A 20,006-nucleotide genomic window follows, 5' to 3' on the forward strand; every position below is an offset into this window, starting at 1 on the left:
TATTCTAACTTTCGCTTTTGATGATTTCCCTTTGCTTTCCCAGGTGGCTTATCACCTCCTCATTTGTGATTTTGTTAACCCAGGTTATACGTAACAGCCGTCTGTAAATCCACATTTCAAATGCTTCTAGTTTCTTCAAGTGGTTTTCTGTCACAGAACAACTCTCTGCTCCATAGAGTAGGATAAACAAGCCTGATTTTCAGTCTTAGTAATTGCATAGATGACAAAATTGGCCTCCCTGCTTACTATATTTCCAATGCCAAAAATTTTTTTTGTCATGCAACCATATGTTCATACTAACAAGTTCAGGAATTAAGATTATACCATGCAATGTTTTATACAATTAAATCTAGGATGAGGAGGAGAAAAAGGAACTTAGTATATTACTTCATGTCCACTAATAAGTAAATCTACAGTAGGTATTTTCAGCAAAACCCATTCCCAAAATTACCTAAATCAGCATCTGTCTGTGTGTAACTGCAATCTCTCTTGATGGTTTTCAGACAAAAACAGAAAAAAATGTATAGCAGCATTTGTTCATTTTCTTTCAATATTAATTGTTTCTGAAAATTGAACTTTTATACAAATAGTTTGTAACCTGAGATGTCATTCAAAGCTGGAATCATTTTAATTTAAAAATACATTTAACAATTAGAGACTTATATTCTGCTGAATATATCTACAATACTTAATAACATTTATTTGCCAAAAGAAAAAAAATGGGGTTGGGGAGTAGTTGGATTTCAGAAAGGACCTCAGCTATGTAGATATTCAAATCTCAATGACATAAAATGCCTTAAATTACTCTGCTTTTTTATACTTTTCAACTATAACTGAATTCATTGTAAAATTTATCCACAAGGGCGTAAGCAAGGATAATGACACTAAGAAACATTTCTGGCAATTTAAAAGTGAAAAAATAGTAGTTATAGCATAATTTTAAGGGATTACAGTCGGCTCTGTCAGATGTATACAAGTAGTCCTTGATTTACAACAATTAAGCCCAAAATTTCCATTGCTAAGCATGACAGTTAATTGAATTTTGTCCCATTGTACAACCTCTTTTTGCCATGGTTGTTAAGTGAATAACTGCAATTGTTAAGTTAGTAACGTAGTTGTTAAATGAATCTGGCTTCCTCACTGACTTTGCTTATCAGAATGTTGTAAAAGGTGACCACATGACCCTGGGACACTGCAACTGTAATCAGTACAGTACAAGTCAGTAGCTAAGTGTCTGAATTTTGATTACGTAACCATGGGGATGCTGCAATGATTGTAACTGTGAAAAGCAGTCAAATCACTTTTTTCAGTACTACTGTAACTTCAAATGGTCACTAAACAAATGGCTGTACTGAAAAACACAAGATGACCAGAAACAATAGTTTTAATCCCATGAGTTTCCCTTTCAGTAAAAGATAGGACTTGGAATTTCTTGAAGATGATAGGTAAGCTGAGTAAGGAGCCGAGTATCTCTTTAATGCGTTCAGAAATGTAGGAAAATATTTATATGTACAAAATATTTGTATATGTATATACTAATTAGTACCAACAAAAACGTATGGCCATGTTAAGAAATACTAGGTTGTTGACTTTAGAAGGACATGACTTGTTGTTGGGCTGGCATGCTTTCTTATGGTACCAGGGCACAAAAACACAGGGGTATTTTAGAAGACATGTTGTTCGAGAGTCTTTGCTATTAAATTGGGAGATTAAAAGACAACATTATTTAAAAATTCCAGTCTGGTTATCTACTATTGAAGCATTCTCATATTCAATAACATTTAGAAAGGAACAAATTGTTAGATAAAGTGAATTACTGAATGAAAAGGGTGAACTTAAATTGAAGCAAGAACTAGAAGAACAGGATATAAAAATGGACTGGTTTTCGTATATGCAAATACATTCTAGATATGATAAAGATTCTAAGACAGAAGGTTTTTATAGTAATCTTACTAACATAAAATTTTAACAGGTTCTGATGACTATGTAATTAAAAAATTGTATGGTTACTTATTAAAGGTAAAATTGGAAGAAGAACAAGTTAAAGAAACAATGATTGCATGGGGGAAAAATTTTGGTTATGGAATTGGTCTAGAGAAATAGCAAAAATTGTGGATGCAAAATTATAAAATGACAATGTCAACAGCATATAAGGAGAATTTGTATAAGATGTTTTACAGGTGGCATCTACCCCCGACAAGAATAGCGAGAATGTTCAAGAACAAATCTGATAAGTGTTGGAAATGTCATCAGATACCGGGCTCATATTACCATATGTGGTGGACATGTGTAGAAGCAAAAAGATACTGGACTAAAATCCACACATGGTTGGAAAAAATGACAAAAAAACATATAGACTTTAAGCCAGAGATTTTTTTATTAGGAAATATACAATAGAGAATTGAGATATTTGATTGTGAATGTTTTAACAGCTGCTAGAATTGTGTTTGCTAAAAACTGGAAAAATGAGAAAATACCAACGCAAGATGAAATTATTAAGAAAATCATGGAATGTGCTGAAATGAGTAAATTGACTTTTGAAATTAGAGATCAAGAAGATAAACAATACTACAAGAAATGGGATTTATTTTATCAATGGCTAGATAATAAAACATGGAAATGAAATATGAAATATGAAATGAATGTTATAAATATATTTGAAAATATTTTTTTTGAAGCAACAAAGTTTAGTTAAATAAATGATAAATGAGGATGTTGATTTGTTTGACAATATGAGAAATTAGATAATTAGTAAATTTTGAATATGGGGATGAAGCACAAAAGATTTGTAACCGACTGACACACTGTTTGCATTTGTAATGGATGATGGATTTGTTTTATGTTTTGTTTAAAAAAATAATTTTAAAAAAAACATATGGCCATTCTAAGATCAGTTATGGAATACTAGGCATGATTTTGGGCAATTTCCACAATATGGACAGGTCAAGAGTTTAGAGAAAGGCAGTAAAGATAGAGGAATGAAGATATATCCTATGAGGATATGCTAAAGGAACATGATATATTTAATCTGGAAATAAGACTGAGGGGAGATACATACAATAAGGGGAAGACAGTCAAGATCCATCCATTTTCCATGGCCACAGAAACTGGAATTAGAGATAACTGATATATAGTGCATTCAGAAAGTATTCAGACCCCCTTCATTTTTGTCAATTTTGTTATGCTGCAGCCTGATTCTGCAGTTGTTGAAATTCATTTTTTTCTCATAATCTATATTCAGTACTACATAATGACAAAGTGAAAACAGAAGTTTAGAAATGTCTGCAAAATTATTAAAAAGGAAAAAAACTGAAATATCACATTGGCATAAGGTATTCAGACCCTTTGCAACAACACTTGAAATTTAACTCAGGTGCCTCCCTTTTCTCTTGATCGTTGCTGACATGTTCCTACACCAGTGGTGGGTTTCTACTGGTTTGCCCTGATTTGGGCAAACCGGTAGTGGCAGCGGGAGGCTCTGCCCGGACATCCTCAAATACGCTCTGCACATGTGCGAGTGAACCAGTAGCAAAGGTAAGTGAAACCCACCACTGTTCTACACCTTGATTGGAATCAACCTGTTGTAAATTAAATAGATTAGAAATGATTTGGAAAGGCACACACCTCAATAGAAGGTCTCTCAGCTGACAATGCATATTGTGGCAAAGCAAAAGCCATGAGGTCAAAGGAATTGCCTTCAGAGCTGAGAGACAGGATTATTTCAAGGCACAGATCTGGGGAAGGCTACAATAACATTTCTGCTGCACTGAAGAGTACAGTGCACTCCATAATTCTCAAATGGAAGATGTTTGGCACAACCAGGACTCTTCCAGTAGCTGGTCTCCCAGTCAAACCAAGCAAATGGGAGAACCCGATGGTCACTCTGACTGAGTTCCAGAGATCCAGTGTAGAGATGGGACAGATTCCCAGAAGGACAACCATCTCTACACCCTTCCAACGATCTGGGCTTTATGGCAGAGTAGATGGAAGTTTCTCCTCAGTGCAAAACACATGAAAGACAACTTGGAGTTTGCAAAAAAGCACCTGATGGACTCTCAGACAGAACACGATTCTCTGGTCTGATAAAACCAAGATTGAATTGTTTGGCCTCAATTCTAAACGTTGTCTGGAGGAAACCTGCCCAATATCATCCCAACAGTGAAGTATGGTGGTGGCAGCATCATGCTGTGGGGGTGTTTTTCAGCAGCAGTGTCTGGGAGATTGGTCAGGATTGAGAGAAAGCTGAATAGAGCTAAGTACAGGGATATCCTCAATGAAAACCTGTTCCACATTGCTCAGGGCCTCAGAATGGGTCGAACGTTCACTTTCCAACATGACAATCATCCTAAGCACACAGTGAAGACAACACTGCAACTCTGTGAATATCCTAGAGTGGCCCAGCTGGAGCCCTGACTTGAACATTTTTGGAGGGACCTGAAAATGACTGTTCACCAACAGTTGCCATCCAACCTGACTGAGTTTGAGTGGATTTGCAAGGAAAAAGGGCAGAAAATCCTCCAATCCGGGTGTCCAAAGCATATCATGTCAAAGCCAAAAAAGACTCCAGGCTGCCAAAGGTGCTTCAACAAAGTAGAATGAAGAGTCTGAATACTTACGCCAATGTGATATTTCAGTTTTTCTTTTTAATAAGTTTCCAGTCATTTCTAAACTTGTTTTCACTTTGTGATTATGGAGTACTTGAGAAAAAAATGAATTTCAACAACTGCAGAATTAGGCTGCAGCATAACAAAATTGACAAAACTGAAGGGGATCTGAATACTTTCTGAGTGCACTGTAAATTACAGCTATCTAGATTTTAAACCCACAAAGGTAAGATCTGTACAATAGTGGAACGCTGTCTGTAAAAGCTGTTGAGTTTCTCAATTTCTGGAAACTTTTAAGCAGCTGGAGAATCATCTGTCAGAGGGTTTAATAAGTTTTCCTGTGCGTTGTAGTGTTGATTCTTGTGGTCCTTTTCCATCTTTACAATATTGTGATTCTACATTTCCAAAAGGGGTGAGATTCAGCATCAGTGATGAGGGAAAGTAAACTGCTCTCGGACCAAGGAATAAACTGGTGGATGCCATTGACCGTCAGTTTCAACTTCACAGAAAATTGGGATTCTTTGGGGAAAAAAATTGAGAGGTACCAAGGTAATAACACATTCCCCAAATTTGTCCTACTAGTTTATTCTGGAATATTGGGAACAGAATTAATACGGTCCAAAGATAAAACACCATACAAAATGCTAGCCTAAATCACAAACATCATTCAGAAATCTTCCCACAGAGCAAAAGGTGAAAAATAGCCTGAATCTGTAAGTTTTTCTGCCAGCATGATATAATTCGGGCTGCTACCAGTGTAATTGCATTGTATCACCAGAATCATTTTGGGAATCAGAGGTAATGGTTTTCTAATATCTAATTGCCTGTACATCCTGGAGATTCAAAACATGAGTCCATTTGGCATCCATATCAGTGTATTGGAACAGCAATTTTGACTAGAATATGTCCTTTTTGTAAAAATGTCTACACTGTGGAACTAACATTCTTCAATGACTACACAACACCTTCAATGACTACACAACACCATGTTTAAGACAATGCTCTTGAAAGCTGCATTTTCACATTAATGACAAAACTATGCTGGTAAAAATGTTTTTGCCAGATTAAACAACTGCACAGTCCAGAGTCCAAACAATGTGATGCCTGAAACACAGTCCTGAAGATTAGGCAAAACATAGGATGATAGGGAGGTAGATCTTCTAGAAAGAAACTAGCACTGGGAGAGTAATAGCAGGTAGCCAGTTCTTTATATAAGTGGCTACAGCACTATTTTGCTGTCTTGTAGTTTAAGAGGAAAGTAGTTTGTGTACATCTATTTGTGAGAGCATTCTACATATTCAAATGCATTTTAAAAAGTGTTACTCTGTGACAAAGAAAATGTGATTTAAAATTGGAGGCCTTTTTAAGATTAAAAAATGATCCACAATCTTCACTTAACAGCAATAGGAACTGCTGTAGCATAATGCGAACACAGGGTGTCATGCTTTACAATTGCATCACTTAACAATAATTGGAAATCAGAATTTCCATTGCTAAGTGAGGAGTACATATCCTATACTCCAAACTGTCCTGCAGGAATAGCAAGTTAAGAGAGAAATTGTGTGGGTCAATTTCAGCACTGTTAAGCATACTTTTTAAAAAATCCAGTGTATCCTTAATTGTAAATACAGGAGATTTTGCATTACAAAAAGAAATCATGCATATAAAAACATTCACCTTAGGAGAATTAACATCTTTCTTACATTATGTTTTCCATTTGAAGAACTTCAGAGCAAAATTTCAATAGAAGTCTATTTTCCCATTACAACAAAATAAACCCCCCCCCACACAACCCCTCCCTGCAAAAATGAAGGAAATTGCAATGCAGGTTTGACTTTATTTAGATATTTGAGCTCTCGCACTAAATTTTACAAGCTGGTGAACACTGGCAAATTATTTCTCCCACAGTACTATAACCACACATTCCCAAGACAGTATAAATATATGGTTTAACATTAATACACACCACCATTTTATCAATTACATAACAAATTATCAAGTATCCAAATATTAAGTTACGCAGCTCAAAAGGCATACAAAATATTAGAGATCCACCAAATTCATGGTAGAAACTCAAGAAAAAACAAAATCACCTTAAACAAAGCAATAGTTGGTAAACAACTTCCAATAAGTACAGTAAAAGAAATTACAAGATCTTCAGAAATATGATTAAGAATTTTCAGCTACAATAAAGCATTTCTACATTAAAAAAATATTTACTAAAGTAAAGGGCATATTCTATACTTCCTGCACAAGACAAAAGGCAACATTTTACTAGAAATATTAATTAGTCCCCTCCCATTCTTTTATAGGCCTTCTACTAAAGTCGCACATTAAGTGCCAATATATATTTATTTAACTGTAAGGCTTTTTGTCTGGAGTCATTAAAGACTTGTGTGCTTCTGTACAGCGTGACATATTACTTTTCCATTAATAACCAGAGAATGTTTTGTGAAAGAGGGTTTAAGTAATAAAAGTTTAGACACCAAAACTGACTAAGTCAGTAAATTGTGTGCAAATCCTGATAATCATTATAGTGTGACTGTGGGAGACAAACAGTGAATAGGCAGATTACTTTATGAAACCCTATCCACCAAATCAGAAGACAAGTTAGGAAAAGGGCAAAGGTCCATATAGTTGTAGTTATTAGGGTTATTACACTGTGGTATACAGAAATAGTGTATTGGGCGTTTGGCACCTAATCTCTATACATGTTCTGATATAACTATTGGGACTTCAAGGAAAAAACTGAACTACATGATTAAGGATAGTTTAATGATACATACAGTAAGACATTTTAAAAGGCCATGTACATTTGTTATCTAAACAGATCATCTAAACAAAGTTGCTCCCCTGCCAACATTGTGGCCTACACCTATAGAAGCTTCATGTAATCTAGTTAGACATACATGTAGTTTTCCCATGTAACCTGCCTAATTCTAGTTTTAGTCTTCTATTTCCAAAGCACCAATCAAGGCAGCTTTGTTTTTACTGAATACAACAGTTGTTACGATGACCATTTGAATCTTTAAAACGGAGGCGCATTTTGGGACGATATTTCTCCAAATAGAGAAGCTGCTTGCTGTTAAAAGCTCCACGTCGCTTCCTAAACAAAAGCACAGAATATATTAGTCACAAAATGTTGTTCAAATAGCAACTTTATCCCTTGATACTTTCTGTTCAAGATAGCAGAATTGTTCTTTTTTATGGCCCACTTTAAGTTCCTTATCCAACTTTTACATCACAGTATTTAGTTTACTACTCCTACACTGCAATAAATTTTAAAATATCTCTATATACTTCACTGCAGCAGACTATTTGAACTATTCTAACATCAGAACAATCCTATACTGGAAGAGAGGCAGCTGTCTCTGTCTGCAACTCATTAAGGCAGCCATGTCTTCTTCAACAGAGTATGTGGCAGAATCCTAACAAATGCTGAAGTTGAACATTCTTCATTCTGAAACATGGCTCCTGAATCAAATCCAAAGGAACCATTCTGAACATTATTTCAGAAAATAATTTGAATTAAGAGATAACTGTTCCAATACTTACTGTCTTATGAACTGCACCGCATCCTCATACTTCATTCCACATTCAATAAGTGCAAGAGCAACCAGCACAGGTGCCCTAGAAATTTTTTTTAAAAAAATATTGAAGTCCGTGTGTCTACCATTAACAAAGGATATCTTGTAAATAAGCATCCCACAACATAGGATTGTCTAACAATATAGGATTGTCTAACAATATCTGGAGGATGGAAAATACATTTTGTTTCAAGAATAAACTACTGCATCCAGAAACGTTTGACCCATTTTAAGACAGTTTGGCAAAAGCAATATTTAGATTGTCAGAATTGCTTTGGATTTTGCATAAAACAAAATTCAGTTGGGGTAAGTAAAGTTGGTGCAGAATGTTCCCTTCTTCCCTCAATAACGTCCATTACCATAGTATGGAAGCTGCTCTAGGGAGTAAAAGTATACCAGCATTGTCATTCAGTTCCTCCCTTCATCCACCATTGCCATTATTTTACTCTTCTCCCCCTTCCCAAAACCACTTCTGCCTATACAAACATCTGATGTTATTACGCATAAGCAGGGACCACCCAATTGCTGTTACGGACACAGAATAGTCCATACCTACCTAAAACACTATTTCATACACCATTCCTAAACACTAGTTAGGCCAAGTGGGCACTGTAAGACAATCCATACTGGAGAAAGGCTAATATGATATTAAACAGAATCTCAGTAATTTAAGGCAATCCAACTCTTATTTTTGTGTATCCCAATGCAATTAAGCTTACATAATACTAATGGATTTAATTAATATATTTAGAAATCCAAGTCAAATTAGTTAATAAAACCTATAAAAGAACAGGACTTTTTTTTGCCAATTCTAGTTGTACAGAACTATCAAGTCAAACCTTTATGATGGTCATAGATGTACTACAAAATTATAATTTTTATGATTTCAAGGTTTCAATTTACCTTCCAAGACCAGCAACACAGTGTACAGCAATGCAACAGCCAGGCTCTTCACGAAATTTAACTTTCAGAAGATTTAGCCAATCATCAACAATCTGAAGAGATGGTGGTGCCCCATCATCAAAAGGCCAGTCCTGGAAAGTATGCATTAATTGTTTTAAGTCATATTTCTCAAAATCACAGATACAAGCTAATTAAAATTGTTATTTAAATTATGTTGGATAATGTTGCTTTTTACATCTACACTTCTGAGAAACTTCTATTATGCCAGTGCTGCTCACTCACAATAATAGATATTTCCATCTCACTTGTTTGGGGGGTTAACTGTCATGCACCCAGTACACAAGTATTAATATTTAAGGCACAATATATAAAGTATTTTAAGATCAACCCTAAACATCCTTTTAATTTATCATATTCATATGGCCACCCCCATATGACTTTAGATGGCATACAAAACAACCATAAAAACATTTAAAAATACAACAAAAATAGTATTATAAAAGACCAAGATAGACTGCCAGTTTGATCTAATGGCTAAGGCACCAGGCTAGAAACCATAAGACTGTGGGTTCTAGTCCTGCCTTAGGCATGAAAGCCAGCTGGATCACTTTGGGCCAGTCACTCTCTCTCAGCCCATAGCATCAGCTTTGGGCAACAAGCTGGTTGATCAATTCCTGTCTAACGAATGGACCAACATTCGTTGGTTGATTTGGGAAAATAAGTGAGCCCTGCACTTGCAACAAAAATGCTAGGAGGAAAAAAAAATCCTGTGAGATAAAGAGATTATAAACAATGGAGCCATATAGTCAAATTACCATTCCCTTATTATTCCCTAGGCCCAGATTCTCAAAAAACCAAGTTTCAATGGATTTCTGAAAGGTCTGGAGATGGGGACTTCAGGAAGGAGGATGTTCTACAAGGCGGATGCTACAGCAGAAAAAGCTATCTTCTGGGTTCCATCATATGGGTTCTGTCTTCCTATCCCACAGACGGGACCCACAATATGACTCTTCTGCCAGACCTTATGGGATGGGCACAGGTAATTGTACAATACCATACCTGACAGAAACATTGTCTGGCTGAAATTTCTTCATATTTTCATTCCAGGCTTGTATTATTTTCAGGCTGTATGCTATTTTTTAAGACTATATCCTCCCATTCCCAGTAAGATTAGGTATTAATTCAAATATTAAACTGTAATGCTCTGGATTAATGTATGCTAAATAACAAGGACCACAATAAACTTCACAGGCTAGTATCTCAAACTGTTCAAGTAAGCTACTCACCAAAACCTGAATGCCTTCTTTTTCTAATGGAGCAGTGTCATAAGTGGCTTCACATACTCTTACTATTGTAGTTACTCCGTACTTCTTAAGTTCCTAAAAGAAAATGAGAATTATGTCTTTAACTGAATCAACTATGTTAATGTTTATGGTTTTAATACTATACTTGGTAAGAAGTTAACAGTTTATCATACTTAGAGATTTGTTTTGCAGAGTATCTCAATCTTACCCAATATAATAAATCACAACATAATCCTCCATGCAGCTTCAGCTGCCTTTATGCAGCCTCACCTTGTTGTTTAAATGTATTTAAATGACCCTATGAATGAATCACTGGACAGTCATAAACAAATCTGAACCATCTTTTATCTGACCAAACAGAAAGATAATGAAGCCAACTTAAGGAACTGAAACATACTTTTTAGGAAACCACTATGATTTTAAAAGTTAAAACCACAGAATAAATCAGCATTTTGGATACTACTTACCTCTATGAACTTGTTTAAAGTTGCATTGGTTGGATTATGAGTGATAAGGAATCTCATGTTCTTGTAGGTGATTTCCACAGGAGCTGGGCGGTTCATTCGGGCCATGGTTTAATTTAGTTAAAATGTGTAATGACTGACAGTTTCTTTTTTTAAAAAAAAAACCTAACTGATTAATGGAGAAATTAAAATCTACTTCACAAAAAGCCACTAAAAGTTTCCAGTGCCAACAAATATGAAGTTGGGAGGAAAAGGGAATGAAATGAACCTCCTAAACAAGAAGCAGCAAATCTTTAATCTTGTAATACTGAGGCAAAAAGAAAGGCAGTGCACCGAGGTTACCCCATCCAGGTCAGAACTCCTTTGTAAAATGCGCTGCCAATTTCAATCCAATACTTCTGCTTATTGTGGTAACCACTCTTTAAGGGGGCTTCTTGGTGGAGCAGTAATCAATTTCTACAGTTCACTTGTCTGCATAAAGGCCGTGCTGTGCCTGGCAGTAGTCCCCACTGCCCTTCAGAAACTCCATAAATGTGTGACCGAGAACACCACAGAACTGCTGCAAAGAGAAAAAGGAACAGTGGTCAATGGCTAAGGATACACTTTCCAAGCATCTTAGTGTTAAATAAATATGCAAGAGTCAGGAAATGTAACCTAAAAGTGTTCTGAATCTTCAAACTAACTAAAATAGCCCCACAGCCTCATTAGGTATTAATCACACTGCAGGTTATAAAATAACCTACATATACTTTAAGGCAATAATGAGCAAGCCCCAAGCCCCAGAAGTCCCTCTACAGCCCACACTAGAGTATACTAAGATTGCACAGTAAATGTTTAATGGCAGAACTTCAGCAGCATGAGTTTTCTAACGAAAAATGGGGAAACGAGGATGGAGATGGAGGCACAAGACCTTTGGACAATGAAGAGTTCACATTCCCACTCTTAAACCATAATAAAGAAAATTCAGTTCTGTTCCTTTGAAAGGCCCCCTACAGTCCACCAATTGCTTGGGACAGTAAATTGCACCTGTTAAGCATAGTTCATAGCTTGCTTTTAACCAAGATTGAAACTTTGGATGAGTAATAGAAGTAACGTTCAGGCTAATAGTTCTTACTTATTGTGTTTCCCAATGTGGGGGCAAACCTCACTGGCCAATATTCAAAATAGTATCATTTAAATTTAATATTTCTGATGCACAAGAGCAGTCTTGCTTCTAGCAACCAAGTAGAAGAGAACAATTTATCACATGTATCCAGAACAAAGCTTGTACATTAAAGATCAGTATTGCCCTTCAGAGTTGGAAAAACAATTTACTAGTAGCATTTGTTCAACTTTCCTTTAACTCTTCAGATTATAGCAAACATCCTAAATTAGAAAACAGGGACTAATAATCACAATGGGATCTCAGGTTTCTCATTTAATGTGGGGCATTAAAAGAAACATAGCAAGTTCTTATGCAAATTCAGCTCCAAACTGAGCAGAATGTCGTCTTTTTTGACTATACCCTTTAATACACTATGCTAAGCATGATGCAGCCTATTTGCTGAAAGACCTTGCAGACCAATGGTTTAACAAAGACTTACCATTCTGTATTTATGAACATTTTTATTGTATCAATCTTGGGTATTGATAACATACTACCACAATCATATTATGACATAAATACTATGGTTTCACAAGGCTTCACAGCTACTCTAAGAGGAGCCAATGCAAATTCCAAGAAATAGACTAAAATAGTAAGGAAGTAGATTTATGTGCATGTTATTGAGCAAGAAAATTAAATCTATCCCAAGCAAATCAAGAGTACAAACACTGAAATGAAAGGTCAGACAAAATAGATTTTCTTACACAGGTATGAAAATAGAGCCGAACAGGATGCTCAGACAATAAAATGTATAAATATTCTGAAAAGACTTACGCTAGGTACTCAATGATAGTTCAAATATTCATCAGAGGGAGCAAGATAAAGAACCCAGCAATATTATGACATAACAATGTACACATCATTTTACTAGGAATGCCTGTGCACATAGAATCAAAGTAATAAAGATGATTCACACATTAATTTAGCAGTCAAAAGCAGTTAAAGAATAAGGTTAAACTATACATCAAATTCAGTAAGAATGTATTCAATTGGAATGGTGGTTAAGTGAGGTACTGCGGACTAAAGAGTTAAAAATGACTATTAGCAAAGGTACCATGTTTCAGATACATATTAGGAATATGTAGGAAGGAAAAAAAACCCTCTTATTTTAAGTATTTGAGTAAAAATACATATATTTACAGTTGATATATTTAAATCAAAGCAGCATTTTACTAATGTAATTGATGGCTTCATTCTTTTTGCACAGAGTGCTCCACAGTTCTAGACTTTTGAGCAAGATGTAGTTTCAATCCAAGGTTTGGATAAAGCTCTTCTAGCAACTTTGGGCCAGTCACTAACTCATTCCAAATATGTTATGTAAAAGGGACTTGTGCTGCTCCTTTCATACTGTTGTCATTCTGCTACAGTAAAAAAATAAAAATAAAAGTGAATATAAAGCTAGTTTGATCTAGTGGTTAAGGTACTAAGCTAGAAATTTGGAGATCATGAGTTCTAGTCCCACTTTAAGCATGAAAGCTAGCGGGATGACTTGGGTCAGTCACTCTCTCATCCTAACCTACCTTACAGGGTTGTTGTTGTTGTGGGAAAAATAGAAAGATGGATTATTAGGCAATGTTTGCCACCTTAAATTATTTATATTAGTAATTTATATAAATAAAGGTTGAATATAAATAAATTAAAGTTGATGGGAAGCAGAGTTCTTCAAAAATCTTTTCATGCAACAAAACACTGTTGAGCAGTTTATTTCCTCATATAAAATTAAAAACCTTAAACCTAAATAAAAGAACAGAATAATTTAACACAACATACTTGTACATAGTATTCAGCCACATTAATTCTGTATAATTTAGATAAAAGCAAGCAAATGCTACAGTACTGTGCATCTGTTTTCTTCCTGAAATCAAAGCAGGAAGAATCAGAAATAATCTTACAGAAACCTACATGCCATCATAGTGGCCCTGCTTTTCATTTTCAGGTACATACCATAGTATGCCTCTAAACCTAAAAACATACTGCAGCAATCTGCATGGAAGAGGCCTGCATAACAATTATACCATAGGGCTGAAAAGGTCCCTAATTAGTGCTCAAAATAGCATAAGAGAAATATGGATCACCTATAGGCATTCATAAAACATTTAAGAAAAAGAAGAGAAACAGACTAAACAAGGACTAAAAGCAGAACATATTGCTGCCAGAAGTTTTCCTGTTATTAAGTATATACCTCCTCCCTTATTAAAAGTATGAATACCACTGTAAAGTAAGTACCTTTTATGGACTTTTGGGATTTCCAACCTATATAACATATTGTAATTTATGAAATTAGATTGCAGCTAATTCTTTCCTATAGACTAATTATGAATTGATATTCTTTTGCTAAGTGATAACAAAGATTGAAATATTAGCATAAGGCTTTTGCAATAGATACAGCCTGAATTAATGTCAAGCAGCTGAGCATTGAATGATAGATCTGAACCCCCAGTTGAAACTCAACCCAGAAAAAAATCGTTAGATCTGAACCCCCAGTTGAAACTCAACCCAGAAAAAAATCGTTTGAGAAGACTGAAATATCCTTTAAATGACAGCCTGTTATGACTTGCCTCTTAAGGGGAAGAAAATACAATACTCTGACTCAGTAATACTCTTATGTTACTTTAATACACATTAATAAAGTGCCTCGCTGCCCTTTCTCTCACGTGTCACAAAAGGAAGTTAATTCCATATGCCAAGATTAAAATGCTGAAGCGATTAACAATCCTTGGTAACAAAGCTGCCGTTCCCACCATAGGCAGGAGGGGAGGTTTTAAACTGCCTTTTCCTCCCAGATTCCTTCGACTTTTGTTAACGCGGCCTAGATACTGTGCTGTATTTTAACAGATTGACATCCCATCGATTTAGGGGGATAAGTCCCTTATCGTCCCCTCCCATCACCCGCTGCGAGGAAGGCTTAGCGCGCCAGACAGCAGTTTATGAATGGAAGGAGCGACCCGTTATCTGCAGGCAGGAGGCGCGTGAAGGAAGCGCCGCCGGCTTCAGCCCGCCAAATGTCCTCCTGGCTCTCGCTCTCTCTCTCCCCCCCCCCCACCTCGCCCTCGCCCCGCTTCGTGACTCACCCGGCGGTAGCGCAATAGCCTTCAAGCTCCCTACCACACGCGGCAGGCGAGGAGGGCGGCCGCCGGCCAGGCAGCTCGGCGCGAACAAGTCTCAACTTGTTTCCCAAGTGGAATATTACTCCGTTTCCCTTCCCCTCTCCCCCCCCCATCACCTTTCCTCGCTCACGCGTGGCCAAAGCGTTTGGGTTCGTCAACCACAAGCCCCAAGGAGATCGGGGCCATCCAGCACCCCGTGAATGGTACTGAAAGGATTAGAGCATACACAGAGTATAACCTAATTCAGTTTTTGTTAATTGCTGTTGAGAGAAGCTCCACTGTAACCTAACCTTACAGTACAAAAGGACGGGGACCACCCAGGACAGGATCGGCTGTAAGATTTAGCAAGGAGCCGTCCCCCCTCTCCCCCAAAAAGGCTCTCAGAGAGGGCACAAACTCAGAATTCCCTCTTGGTCCCCAAAGCTTTTTTTTTTTCTTTTCAAAATCGGGCAGCCACGAGGCATTTTCTCTCTCTTTCTCTGCCTCCTATTCCCGTTCAAGCCGATCATTCGGAAGAACCCCCTCCTCTCCAGCAGACATACGTGTCGGGTCCACATCTCTCCTTTCCCGGCTTGTCGGTAAAAGCAGCAGCTCAAACCCGGTTTTAAGCGCGGGAGTTCCTGCTCCGAATGAGCACACAAAGGAATCCGAAACTCATTCGGGCGGGCGGACGGGGTGAGAGAGGGAGGGAGGGAGGGAAGGAGTGCTTTCATTCAGACCAGGTTTGTTCTTACCTTCCTTACATTGTTCGCCGTTGTTGGGGTACAAGGAGAGAAAGGGAGGGAGGGCCAGGTCCGAAATGCCGGGCAGGGCTGGAGCACTTCTCGTAGTGACCACGTGCTCGGCCCGGTTGCGGAACTTCTCCCCCCCCTCAAAAAAAGCTGCGAATGTGGGGGTGGGGTGGGAGATCTACATAGCCAGACCCCCCCCCCCACCTCCCCGCTTCGTTTCCTAGCAGCAGTCAGTCCTAAGGCCGGCAATTGACTGGTGTTTTTTTTTTTTTTCCCCCTCAGCTTCCCCGGCCCTTCTTTCGCCAGACAGCGGCGTCTCCTCCCGTCCAGACACTCCCTGCTACCCCCTCCGGCGTCCCCGTCTCCTCGCTTGCCACGTCCCACATCTCTTGACTATAGCCGGGGCTCGCAAACCGGGCCGGCCAGGGCAGTTTCTTCCCGCTGGTGTCGGAGGGGAACGGCCAGCCAACGACCACTGAAGTTTTAACAACGCACGACGGCTGGGAGGAGGACAGCCGGGTCGGGCTCGTCTGCCTTGCCCTCGGCTGGCGCGGAGACCCATCGAACAAAGAGGCAAACATGGAGGGAGGGAGAGAGAGGCTGAGAGAGATTAGCGCAGGGCTGGCAAGACCAGGAAAGAGGCCGCTACTCACAGGAATATGGTTACTCATTGAAGACTGTAGCCTGATCATACAGCCTCGGTGCTGAGGGCGCCACCGCCGGGGGCAGGAGGAGCTAAGCCGAAGGGAACTGGAGAAGGAGGCGGCGGCGGAGGTGGTGCCGGAGCAGGGCGGCGGCGATGGACCATACAGGGCGCGGAGCAGCCGGGGAGAGAGAGAGAGCGAGCGAGACGGGGATGCCAGGAGAAGGCGAAAGAGGAGGAGCTCCGGCCGCTGGCGACGAGGCTGTTGCTAACGCGGCACTGACGGCAGAAAGAAAAAGCGGCTGGAGGAAGGAGGGGGCCAGAGGCGGAGGGAGGGCGCTTCCGTTCGTTCGCGCAAGGCAAGTAGGGGGACGGGGGCGGGCAGAGATGTCTTAAGCACCGCCTTGCACTCTCCAGCGCGCAATCGTGCGACGCCCCGCCCCTCTTAGCTGACGCCTTCAAAGCTCGGCCGCTTGGCGTCACAAACGCCTCTCGCCGAATGGCACCGCTCCTGACCAATCGGAGGGCTCGGGCGAGTTGAGCCGATATGGCCAGGCGTGTGGCAGTGGGCGGGGAGCTGAGGATGTGGTGGAGGTGGGTGGGTGGGGGTGGATGGGAAGGCCAAGAAGAGGCGCGAAGCGAGGGCGGGGCGAAGGAAAGGCGGAGAAAGCCGGTGGAAACCGGTTAGAGAAAGTCGGCTAACTAGCCGTGGCCGGCCGAGCTCGCAGACAGACGGGGTGGGTGGGACAAGGCGAAGGCTCGCTCCCATTGGTCGGCCGCTGCTGCTATTCCTTCGACTCCGCTCCTCTTGTTGCACTTCTGAAAGGCAATCGCAGGAATCTAACTTAATGGGTTTTTGCTTTGAGATGGTTCCAGAAGCAGAACTCGTGATAGCCTTTTTTAACGCAGTGCAACTTACAAGCCGACCTGTAAAGTAGCATCACTACGGAATATAGATGAGAGATCTTTGTAGCATTGCTATCCTCCGCGTCGAGTGTTACGTATTTGGAGTGAGATTCCCCCTCAAGCTCAAGATTGACAGATCCCTTTAGCACCGTGCGGCTAAATTCAGTGGTTTTCATGGCGGCGGTTACTTACTCACGAAGTAAAGTAACCCCTAAATCTCCCCAGATTTTATTGGGGAACAGCGCAGACCCAAATTGCTTCCATGCAGGCTGAGGATAAGACTCCATGAGGACAGGCATCAGGCGAAGTGTGTTCTTAAAATTATTCCACAATTTGCGAATGAAGATGTTGCAAAGGATTAATTTTTATGAACGTCTAATTAGAGGAAAGCTTCTGTTTGCACTGGCTTGCCTGACCTGCAGGAGCATTGCAGCCTCATCCCATAAGCAAGCTTTATTACATTTATATGCTGCCTATCTTACTCTGAAAAGTGACCCTGGGTTTTTGTTCTGGGTAGTTTCACAACAAATTGCAGCTTTAAAATAAATAAAAACCTACAAATGTTCGCTATTTACAATTCAGATTCTAGTTTATATAGGTGTGTTTCAGCAATACAATATTGCTGGTTGTGTTATTCAATTAATTTCTAATATTGACTGTGTGACAATGGAGAACATGTGCTAGAAGAAGTTTCCAGAAGTGTTAAATGGACACTTCCCAACGAAGGAAAGCTGTTCTGCAATCCTTTTATTCTAATATAGTGAATGTTGTATCTGAGTCTACAATACATTTTAATGTGCTACAACCTCTCCAGAATTCAGTGAGGTGGGCTGTGGTATACATTATCTAAATAAATACATAAAAAATAACAGACTCCAGTAGAACAGGCATTTATTGCTGGAGATACCATAAAGTGAAAATCTGTGTCTAAACAATTTAGGATTAAAAGTGTATTCCGTGCTAGGGATATATGTAGAAAAAATAGCATTGTGATTAGGTTTAGAATGATCACTCTCCACATTAGTCATGCAGCTTGCATATGGATCTATTTGAAGCCAAAACCGTCTGGAAGAACACTCACATTGAATATCTGGATTAAAGTTGGGATTAGGAGAATCTAAATTAAAATACACAACTGACCTTAAGGAATAAACTATATATATTGATATTTTGGTGGGCAAACGGAAGATGGGGGAAAGTGCTACAATAACCCAGCTAATTTTATTCATTTTTTAAAAGGTAGCATTTTACCTTGTCATTCTTCCACATGACACCAGATTTAAATAATCATAACTCTGGATATCAGAATAATGCAATTTTTCAGTTTTACTTTCTTGTTTGCTAATTATAATCAGAAATCAACCATATATTTTTCCTATGAAAATAAGTTTCTTTGTAGACATTCTATAAACTAGGCTAACAAAACAGTAAATTCTTACACTACTAAACCAAAATGTTTTATTTGGTTTTATTTTAGTGTATACTGTGAATCCAACCATTTATATACCATTAATAAGTCATTGCTATTGAATTGCAGTTGTTTGCATTTGTGACACAAATGTTTTTGAAATAATTATATTAATTAAGCTAATGTAATTATTAATTGTATTTTTTATGAAATGGTCATCCAAATTAAATTTACCTATTGCTTTGCCAATATACTATTTTTTTTTGGAATGTGGCTTCTTAACTAGAAATAATAATTTCACATAATTTAACAACCGTATCGAAAATGTGAGTGCATGCTCACATATATATGTTATAACATATATGTGGCATAGTGCATTGTGTGAGCTTAGCCACTATGATTTGTTAAGTTTTAAGACTTAGATTGTTAAAATAATTCACTCTTGAGGCTTGTTTAGTAGATCATGGTTAAAAAGTCAGAGTTTGCCATGTTGTGTGAACGGTAATGCAATATAATCAGATTTCAGCATAGAAACTTGCCATTTGTAATGATTTCGTATTTGTGGCTGTTATTAAACACCTTTTCAAAGCATCATATTATTTTACATTGCAAGTTGAACAGTTCAGTTGTCCTAAACTTTAGAATGGAAGGGATCCAAACAGTTCAACCTTAGTTGGAAAATCTATTGGAATGATAATGTTTTGTTGATGTAAAAATACAGTTGCTTGTTTGCTTGTGTTCCATTTTCCTCTTTGTGCTGTGCTTGTTTCCTGTCGCCACAGATTAAAAAACTGGGGGATTAAGGATGGAGGTAGTTACAAAATTTAGGAGATGGGGAAAAAAACACCACAAATGAAATGTGGCGATAAAAAGTTGATTTTCCCAAAAGAGTTCTCCAACACAAAGTAATCACAGCCCCAGAAAATACATAGGTATAGATGTTTACAGCCGATTGAGATTGCAAAAATAAGGACATTTGCAGTAACTTCATAACAGCGCTGTTGCATACTTATGTCCAAATCTAAAGTATGTAAATTTCAGTTTGTGCATCTTGATGTATGTTTCATTATTTGCCTCCATGTGCCATCTACCTTTAAGGGTATTTTTATTGTTCTGTTTTCATTTATATCTCTGCAATGGAAAAGATTATATAGTGAAGAAATTAACAACAGATATATGTTCACAAAGTAAACAGGTTCACATAT

At 38.4% G+C, this 20,006-nt stretch overlaps 2 protein-coding genes across 3 annotated transcripts; both read right to left on the reverse strand.

Moving 5' to 3' along the window:
- Positions 1–6,421: 6,421 nt before the first annotated feature.
- PTP4A1 (protein tyrosine phosphatase 4A1) lies at positions 6,422–10,970 on the reverse strand. Of its 2 annotated transcripts, none has more exons than XM_070932921.1 (5): positions 10,866–10,970; positions 10,381–10,473; positions 9,095–9,225; positions 8,160–8,234; positions 6,422–7,706 (listed from the first exon to the last, which is right to left on the reverse strand). In XM_070932921.1, exons 1-5 carry the CDS (start codon positions 10,968–10,970, stop codon positions 7,550–7,552), a joined length of 561 nt encoding a protein of 186 aa, XP_070789022.1. In that variant the 3' UTR covers positions 6,422–7,549. The 2 variants fall into 2 exon arrangements, with proteins under 2 accessions (XP_070789022.1, XP_070789021.1); XM_070932920.1 differs by having other exon boundaries at positions 6,422–7,710.
- Positions 10,971–11,325: 355 nt separating this feature from the next.
- On the reverse strand, positions 11,326–16,749 carry LOC139308936 (uncharacterized). Its single transcript, XM_070932923.1, has 2 exons — positions 16,498–16,749; positions 11,326–11,421 (listed from the first exon to the last, which is right to left on the reverse strand). Exons 1-2 carry the CDS (start codon positions 16,534–16,536, stop codon positions 11,326–11,328), a joined length of 135 nt encoding a protein of 44 aa, XP_070789024.1. The 5' UTR covers positions 16,537–16,749.
- Between the last annotated feature and the right edge of the window lie 3,257 nt (positions 16,750–20,006).

The sequence above is a fragment of the Pituophis catenifer genome, unplaced genomic scaffold, assembly GCF_029215685.1.
Source record: "Pituophis catenifer annectens isolate HBS135680 unplaced genomic scaffold, rPitCat1.0.hap2 SCAF_1, whole genome shotgun sequence".
NCBI lineage: Eukaryota > Metazoa > Chordata > Lepidosauria > Squamata > Colubridae > Pituophis > Pituophis catenifer.